A 10,085-nucleotide genomic window follows, 5' to 3' on the forward strand; every position below is an offset into this window, starting at 1 on the left:
TCCACTTCTCTCCTCCTAGACCCTCTGGTGAGTCGTTACCATGTCCAGTGGATGCCTGAGTACTGCAGCCATAACGAGACCAGAGGAGCAGAGAAATCAGTCACGCAGGTTAGTCCCATCTCCCAAATCCTTGTTCTATCAGAGTAAACCTCATCAGTCCAAGTGTCGGTGGCTGCGTAGACCCATGACTTGATGTGTGGCTCAGTGGTATGCAAATCGCCTGCCAGCCTCTTTTGTCTGGCGTTATGAAAAGGCATGTTGTCTAAAGAAAAGGACCCCACTCAGCGCCTCAGTCCCGTTGTGTAGCTTTGCAGCAAATCAAAGATTATTATGGTGGGGGATTATAATACTGTTTTAAATAGCTCAATGGACCGAAAAGGAAATCACACCACAAACAATCACCCACATGCTCTTAAGGAAATTGTGAATGTCATGGATACATTAGAACTAGTAGATATATGGAGGCTTAAATATGCTGATCTAGTGAGATATACATGGCGGAGACTGAATCAAGCTAGTCGTCTTGACTTCTTTCTTATCTCATTCTCGTTGGCACCAAAAGTAAAAAAAGTGTTGATAGGGGACAGAATGCGGTCGGACCATCATATAATAGGCATATACATTACTCTGACTGAATTTCCACGTGGGCGAGGATATTGGAAATTTAATCAAAGCCTATTAGATGATAATTTATTTATAATTAGAACAAAGGAATTTATAACTGACTTTTTCCAACATAACATAGGTACAGCGAATCCCCTTATTGTATGGGACACCTTTAAATGTGCCTTTAGAGGCCATGCAATTCAGTACTCATCTCGAAAACAAAAGCAATTTAGGTCAAAAGAGTTTATACTAAGAAAGGAAATAGAAAGTCTAACAGAACAGATAGATGGCAATAAAAACTGTAACATAGAGGCTCAGAATAAATTAGAGGAAAAACAAAAAGAAATGGAAAAACTTATTCAAGAAAGATCAAGTGTAATATATTATAAAAATAAAGCAAACTGGATGGAATATGGGGAAAAATGCACAAAATTCTTTTTTAATCTTCAACATAGGAATGCTACCAAAAAGAACTTAATGAAACTGGTTACAATTGACGGAGTCACCCATAATTCACCTAATGATATTTTGAAGGAAGAAACAAAGTATTTTAAGCATATGTTTTCTTTTCAGTCGCCTCCATCTCCTCTAACTGAAGCTTATTGTAGAGATTTATTTTCTATTGATAATGTCAAATTAACAGCCACACAGAAAGACTCATGTGAAGGTGAAATTACAGAGGAGGAACTTCTGGATGCAATTAAAGACTTTAAGTCCGGGAAAACTCCAGGGTTGGATGGCATACCAATCGAGGTATACCAAACCTTTTTTGATATACTAAGAGGACCGTTATTAGCATGTTTTAACCACTCCTATGTAAATGGTAGATTATCTGACACTCAAGAAGAAGGTCTGATCTCATTATTACTGAAACAGGATACAAGTGGAAAATATAAAGATCCAGTCCATTTACAAAATTGGAGGCCCCTTACACTTCAGTGTTGTGATGCAAAAATCCTAGCAAAATGTATAGCGCATAGAATTAAAAAGGTATTGTCGGATATTATTCATTCTAATCAGACAGGTTTTTTACATGGAAGATACATTGGAGATAATATAAGGCAAGTATTGGAAACAATAGAACACTATGGAAAATATGGGAAACCAGGCCTGCTATTCATAGCAGACTTCGAAAAGGCATTTGATAAAGTTCGACTGGAATTTATATATAAATGCCTGGAGCATTTCAATTTTGGAGAATCTCTTATAAAATGGGTCAAAATCATGTATAGTAACCCTAGGTGTAAAATAGTAAATAATGGCTATTTCTCAGAAAGTTTTAAACTGTCAAGAGGAGTGAAACAAGGTTGTCCACTATCGGCATATCTATTTATTGTGGCCATCGAGATGTTAGCTATTAAAATCAGATCCAATAATAATATCAGAGGATTAGAAATACAGGGCTTAAAAACAAAGGTGTCATTGTACGCAGATGATTCATGTTTTCTTTTAGATCCACAACTAGAATCCCTCCACAGCCTCATAGAGGATCTAGATACATTTTCTAACCTCTCTGGATTAAAACCAAATTATGACAAATGTACTATATTACGTATTGGATCACTAAAAAATAAAATTTTTACATTACCATGTAGTTTACCAATAAAATGGTCTGATGGTGATGTGGATATACTCGGAATACATATCCCAAAGGAAATAAATGATCTCACTTCAATAAATTTTAATAGAAAGTTAGCAAAAATAGATAAGATCTTACTACCATGGAAAGGAAAATACCTGTCAATTTGTGGAAAAATCACCCTGATTAACTCTTTAGTATTATCCCAGTTTACCTATTTGCTTATGGTCTTGCCTACGCCTAGCAAACAGTTTTTTAAATTATATGAGAAAAAAATATTAAATTTTATTTGGAACGGCAAGCCAGACAAAATTAAAAGAGCATATTTATATAATGAATATGAATTCGGAGGACAGAAATTATTAAATATTAAAGCATTAGACCTATCACTAAAATCTTCAGTCATCCAAAAGTTATACTTAAATCCGAACTGGTTCTCAAGCAAATTAGTAAGATTGTCTCACCCACTGTTCAAGAAAGGCCTTTTTCCCTTTATTCAGATTACAACCTCTCACTTTCAGTTATTTGAAAAGGAAATAATCTCCCAAATGTCACTATTTCTAAAACAAGCCATAGAAAGTTGGTTGCAATTTCAATTTAATCCTCCAGAAACGACAGAACAAATAATGCAACAAATATTGTGGTTAAATTCAAATATACTAATTGACAAAAAACCTTTATTTTTTGACAGAATGTTTAAAAAAGGTATAATCTTCGTAAATGATATCATCGGTAGGACTGGTGGAGTTATGTCGCACATGCAGCTAACAAAAACATATGGAAATGTCTGCTCTACCCAAAATTACAACCAAATAATTGCAGCCTTACCGCAAAAGTGGAAGAGGAAAGTTGAAGGGGGAGAAAGTAAGGAACTTGTCTGTCGGCCTTGCATTAAAGAACATAATTGGTTAAGGAAAACAGTGATAAATAAAAAAGTATATCAGTTTCACTTAAGGACCAAAGGATTGACAGCCGTCCCATATAGATTGCAAAATAGTTGGGAAGAGATCTTTGACGTACCGATCCCATGGCATAGTGTTTATGAACTGACACGCAAAACGACACCGGATTCAAAAATTAGAATCTTTCAATTTAAATTATTATATAAAATTCTTGCTACCAATAGAATGTTATTTATATGGGGGATACAATCTTCCCAGCTCTGCAGATTTTGCTGTGAAGAGATAGAATCATTAGATCATTTGTTTTGGTTCTGTCCATTTGTAGCTTGTTTTTGGACACAGGTCCAGGAATGGCTAAACGATTGCAATATTTACCTGGAACTAACCTTGCAGATAGCATTACTGGGTGATCTGAAAAGTCATAGTCAATCAATCAATAATATAATAATACTTTTAGCAAAAATGTTTATTTTTAATTCACAATCTGTAGAAGCAATGAGAATAGAAAGGTTCAGAACTTTTGTAAAACATCACAGTACGGTTGAAATATATATGGCAAATAGAAATCCTATATGGATGGTGTTAAGAGATAGATGGGAGGTATTGAATAGAGTTGAAGGATGGGACTAATAACAAATAACAACAAATAATAACAAAGATAGCTAATAATGTAAGCATACTGTGTCCATAATAAGTATATAGGTTGTATGTTGGGAGCTTTTGGGAAAGAGCACAGTTAGAAAGATATGGCATTTAGAAGCAAACCGGATGGACATCATGAAAATGATCGGAGAGGTTGAGAGTAGAAGAAGTTCAGGAGCAAAAAAATAAATAAATATATATGTATATATATATGTATATGTATGTATATATATATATATATATATATATATATATATATATGTATATGTGTATGTATATATATATATATATATATATAGATATAGAATTATTGTAAAATTAACTCTGTCCATAAGGTGTAGATAGTAAGTATAGACCGGAAGTAGAGGCCTGGGCGTTGTTGTTCACTAATTTACTCCAAGTAGGGAAAGGATGGTGGGGTTGAAAAGTAATAAAGGGGAATATATATATAAAAAATAAAAAAAACATGGGGGATTGGAAGTGATGCAGACAATTACATTGATAGAAGATACAATCTATCTGCAATATTAAGCTGATCCATCCCCCCCAAAAAAAAAAAAAAAAAAAAGACTGTTGTTTTGATTATGACTCAGTTGGTGTGGTCAAATGTGGTGCGCTGCCCAATTAAACACATTTACTAAAACAATGTTTCCGGGAATGGGGGACCATGCACCCCAAGAATGAGAACATTGGGTGCAGGGACTGGGTGCGTGTGCGTGAGTGAGGTGGGGGTTGGGTGGGGTTGTGTGGCGCTGGTTGAACTCAGGGCTGTTCCAGGATGGCATAGGCCTGGCAATCAACACATTCTTCACAGAGCCCTTCTCTGGTTGCTTGGAAATACACATCCTTTTTCTGTAGATTCCTGGGAAGGATTCCAGCACAGCGTTTGTCTTCGTCTCATGTGCGAACATGGCGCCTTGGTTTATTTTTAATCAGAGCTGTTGCATATAAGAGAGAATACTCACACACCCTCTGAGTTACCGACTACTAGTGTAGAACGACATTATTACAAATTAAAGATCTAATTCCAGCCACTCAGCAGGAAATGTTCACGTTTCCTGGATAAAGGGACACAGGAGATGTTTTTTAGGGTCAATTGTTAATTCATGTCTGAAACAAGTCTGCGGCATTAGAATGCAGCTAAGAATTCATTAACATTGAGTTGACATGTCATCTTCATTTCCAATTACCCCGAAATGTACTCTGGGTCCCTTGTTTTTATTAAGTTTCCCCATTATATTTGTGTTAAACTTGGAACCCATAAAAAGGATATCATAATTTTGCATTGTAGTTTGAATGGAGGACTAGTGGGTTAACCCCTAACACGTGCCTGTTCAAAGTGGTCCAGTAATGTGGGCCATGTTCCGTGGCATAGGGAGGGAATCTGATCCTCTCTTGTGTCCATGTATTTCATTATCTGTGGTGGTTCTCAGGGACGTGACCTGGGCGACATTATGTCAAAGTCACCAAGGCTCTGAACGTTTAATATGTTTCTTGGCTCAGGAGAACTACATCAACCTCCCGGGCCTGCTCTTCTCCTGCAAGTACAAAGTCACCGTTCATATGCTCAAGTCCAAGAGGCGCGCCAAGGACGAGAGCACCACCTTTCTCACCCCGTCCTGCTCCACCATCAGGAACAAGAGCCACAAACACATCCCCTGTCCTGGGGAGGGAGGTGAGTCAGCTGCTCAGTACAACCAGATCATGTTATGCTGATACGCTGATTCTCATTTAACATTATGTGTCTGACTACAAGGCTCTCCACACGCTTGTTGAAAGAGGCTTTTTCTCATGTTATGGTACAAGTAGACAATTGCCTTTTTTGATTTACTGTGACAAATTTCTTACCACACCATACCATTTTTATTATGCCAAGAACACATATCCATCAGACGAGTATTTTTCAACATATTTATTCCCATCTCTCTCTGCAGCCCCAGTTCTCAAAGTGTTGGCTAAGCCGGAGAATCTGACGGCATCCTTCTCCATCCACGAGGGAAACATCACGGGCAACTTCCTGTGGCGGGTGTCACGGTTCCTGGCCCATCAACGAATCACAGGCTTTCAGGTCACCTGGGCAGAGGTCACCACAGAGAGCCGACAAAACAGCCTGCCCAACAGCATCATCTCCCAGTCGCAGATCCTGCCTCCAGTAAGTCTATTAAATTAAATTATATTCAAATAAAACTATTGTTCCTGTGACGGAACTTCTTATTTGGAAAGTTACATGCAGTCCCTTCAGAGTAGGTTATACCAGGACATAGCTCTTTGCTTTTGCTGTAGGACACAAAAGATTAGCAAGGAAGGGATATATTGTATTTTTCCCAAGCGAATGAATAAGCGCTATCTTCAGCATTTCATTATACAACGCCTGCCAGGAGTGGAGGTATTTTAAGGATACAACTGTGTTGCTCTCTTTACATGAATAACCAGATAAGCAGTGGTGGGCAGAGAGACAGAGCGAGATCTGAGGGAGGGGCGTTGTGTCCCGTTAGAAGTTCTCCTCCTCCTGTGTATCATCTACCTTCCCTGCTTCCTCTTTCATCCTGCGTGACCGCGCTGAAAAACCCACTGTTTTACATCATCTATCAACAACACGTTCTGTCTGTCTTCTCCGCCCAGCGAGCTGCTAGCAGCTCTGAAAATAAAAACACCCATCGCTACACTCAGTTTATCAGGAAGGGAAAGAGAGAAAACAGGATATATCTTTATTTACCTGAATAGAGAGCAGAGGGTAGATGGGATATAGCCCAAGTTTACCCAACATCTAATTCAACATGTTAACATCAGAAGGGACTAACACTCTAGACTTCTATGTGAAAAAAAGGATCTGGGGAACAGAACGGTTTACTACCTTGAATTCCAAACAAGGTGAATGCAATGAACAACAGTCTGTATGTGAGAAAGGTGTTCAGACAGTCTTGGAGGACAAATCGAAGTTGATACAACATTGCTGTTCAAATCCTTTACAATTGTAGAAAAGGTTTCACCCCCCAAAAAAACGTCTTCTTTAGTGTGGGTTCTTATGAAAAATAAGCAATTTTCTATCAGCTTCGATTTGTCCTTGGAAGTGGCTGAATACCTCTCACATACCGAGTGTTATGTGAAATAATGTTTTCTACAGTGGCACCAACGATGGTTAATTGTCTTTTCTTGTGCTGTTAACCCTGTCAGGACCATAATCTGCTGGTGGTGTCCAACCTGCGATCAGCCACGTACTACAGACTGGAGGTCCAGGTGATAACGTCAGGAGGGGAGGGTCCTGCCACCGTCAAGACCTTCCAGACCCCCAGTGTGTTACCAGTCCTGCAACACCGTAAGTACCAACTCACTGACCACTGATCACAGCTGTTGCTCTCCTCTAGTTAACCACCAGGCTGTGTCCAGGTGGTCTTAATACCGTAGCTCATTGGAGCGTATCTGTGACTCTTCAGTGACATCTTTTGAGGTCATCTGATGAGTATATTCCTTACATGAGCACATAATACTTTTGATCATTATTCTGAACTTTCATTAGGAACTGATATTGACATGTTTTTTGTGTTTTGTAGGACCCAGACTCAGGCAGCACCATCCACACCAGAAGCCCTCAGCAGAGAGACATTGAGACCCCTTGGCCCATCAGACCCAGTGTGGCCAGAATCAATGTCTCACAGCACCTTCACCCAGGGAGGGAATTCGGTGTGGAACCAAACAGCAACACAGCAAACACAGCAGACCATGAACTTTGACCCCAACCCATGTGGTATGGGTTCACCTTCAGGCTGCACAGAATATGCTTTCCCCTCACAGTCCTTTCAGATTCAATCCACTGACTGGGCTCTCTGCACCATACAGTCAGATACATACTCTTACGTAGGACTTTTCATTAGGACAGGTTGGTTCATTCTCCCGTTATTTCACTGAAAGTTTTGTGGGACTAAGATGGTTAAGGAGTTCCCAAACTGTTTTCATCCAATATAACCAATTACAAAGCAACAGTATATTACCAATTCCAATTGTATTTCATTAGATAAAATAGGACACACAATCATTTTTTTACCATGATATTCAAGCATTTCGTTTGAATATCATGGTAATTAATAGAGTTGGGATGTATACCGTATATACCACATCCCAGCTTATTTCAAAATATTATCAGTATGGCTTTCCAGTACCGTCAATACCGTTTTTTTTTTTTTTTTTTAAATGCATTTGAATATTGATACTTTTTAAATACCTGCAGTCAACTTGTGCACTAGGTAATAGATAAAGCAGATCGTGTTCATCATTTCACCTGTTATATGATTTTCCATTATGAAGCTTAAGGTACTAGTTTCCCAAAACAGCTGTTTGAGCCAGCCATGTGTGTCTGTTTACAAAGAAGCACAATGAGCAAAATGGGAGCTTCTTGAGGTGAGTCACTCCTGCAGCACAACTTAAGTGAGGTAATGAAGTTATTTTTTAAAACATTTTAGTCATTTAGCAGACGCTCTTATCCAGAGCGACTTACAGTTAATGAGTGCATACATTTTTCATACTGGCCCCCCGTGGGAATCGAACCCACAACCCTGGCGTTGCAAACGCCATGCTCTACCAACTGAGCTACACTTATGAAATTCACTATTAATGTTTGCCAGCTATATATCTTATAACTACTAAGTTAACTATCTAAGATGTGCCAAATAAATTCTCTCCAGCTGGGTTTTGCTAACTTGCTAATGTTAGCTAAGTGGCTAACGTGAGTTTGCAAGATCAAGCTTCTTGGTAACAGCAGCAGAGACAATCCCTTCCTGGATTATAACCCCTGCTGTCTAATATTTGTTTTATGCGTGCTGCAAACTGCGTTTTGCGATACTTGCATAACTTTGTGAGCTGGGTTGTCTGTTTTAGTAGTAAATGTTCGCATGCGCTCATTAGCATTTGCCCAGGATCCGCTATGAGGATTCCTTAGTACTTGTTAGCATTTTGTTAGCATTCTGTTAAGTTACGTGTTTGGGCTTTTTTTTTAAGTAAAAAAAAAGAAATGGTGGCCCTTGTGTGCACTACCGGTTATACTATATATCCCGGGATGGCACAGGCATGGTATTGAAATCTGGATACCGCCCAACCCTAGCAACTAAATTGAAGACAATGCTATACAATTGTAAAACACAATCATGTATTCGTTGAGAAATGTCACCTATTTATTTTGTTTTACCAAGTAAGTAAAAAGATGTCCCTTAGGCATACCGTATGTACTGATGAATAATGTAACTAAAACCAGTGTAGTTTAACCCAGAATATTTCTCATAGTATGTTGCATGTACATTCAGTGCTTGACTTGGGCAGGAGCTCACTGGAGCGGAGTACTGGCACCTCAAATTTTCTACTGCTTGCGCTCCTGTTCTTCTTATAGAATATTAGCTCAAAAGTATTGTGGAGCTCCTGCATTAATATGGAGTTTGTCCCCCCTAAAATGAGTATCGGCACATATTTCCATCCAAGTCCAGCACTGAGTAAGTTTGATTTTAAACTGTAAATAAATTACTAGCTTCAAATTGAATGCTTGTAATGGTTTTGCATGTCAAACATTAGTGTTCTGTAGGCATAAATACATCTGTGTTACCTCTTTAATATGTTAGCAATATTTCAGTAACAGAGAATTATATGGGGAATAATATGTCATGTTTATTAATGAAATTATAACTGTGTGGAAATGATCGAATTGTATATGTTATTGTCTGTAGAAATATTTGTTGTGGAACAGTCAGTGAATGTCTATATTTATTTATATGTGTATTACAACGTTTGATTTGTGTATGTATGTGTGTGTTTTGAGTGTTTTAGTCTAGAGTTTTTGATCCGGCAAAACATCTTGTAAAGACATTTTGTAAAAATTGAATTGTAAATATAGTCTCATGTTACATGTTATTTTTCCATGGTAGAAACTGCAGAAACTGTTAAGTAATAAAATAATCCTTAACCTATTCCTTATGCTTTTCCCACTTAATTGAAATTACTATGAATGAGGAGTCAATATGAAATAGTGTATATTCTCTAAACGTTGAACTATTTGGCAGATGCTGGTGCTTATGTTGGCTGTGTAGTCCATAATGCCAGACTCCAACACAGCATATTCACTGATCTACCCAGGAGCTTGAGACATGCACTCAAACAGTCCAAATAAACAGATCATTCAGAGCTTACCAGCAAGCCATGGCTGGAGTTTTATGCCCTGGACATAATACTCTCCTTTAGGCTGCAGTATTGTGCCCTGCCAGTTAATTAAAGTGTACTGTTAGTATTTGAACAGCTTTAAAGCCTTCTTTTCGCAATCCCTTCACTTTTCCAATACACTGTGGAATGTTGACATTATTGTGAGTAAATAAAGGCTG

At 38.2% G+C, this 10,085-nt stretch overlaps 1 protein-coding gene across 1 annotated transcript in view; it reads left to right on the plus strand.

Annotated features, from left to right (window-relative positions):
• LOC311143805 (anosmin-1-like) overlaps window positions 1-9,677 on the plus strand; it is a 53,873-nt gene extending 44,196 nt beyond the window's left edge. Inside the window, exons 5-9 of the mRNA XM_084179685.1 lie at window positions 20-108; window positions 5,233-5,404; window positions 5,664-5,881; window positions 6,904-7,045; window positions 7,281-9,677. Coding sequence (XP_084035811.1) covers window positions 20-108; window positions 5,233-5,404; window positions 5,664-5,881; window positions 6,904-7,045; window positions 7,281-7,336 — 677 coding nt within the window. The 3' untranslated portion in view covers window positions 7,337-9,677. The remainder of the gene's footprint in view (window positions 1-19; window positions 109-5,232; window positions 5,405-5,663; window positions 5,882-6,903; window positions 7,046-7,280) is intronic.
• Window positions 9,678-10,085: the final 408 nt, after the last annotated feature.

This window comes from Coregonus lavaretus (assembly GCF_964263955.1).
Source record: "Coregonus lavaretus genome assembly, chromosome: 16".
NCBI classification, from domain to species: domain Eukaryota; kingdom Metazoa; phylum Chordata; class Actinopteri; order Salmoniformes; family Salmonidae; genus Coregonus; species Coregonus lavaretus.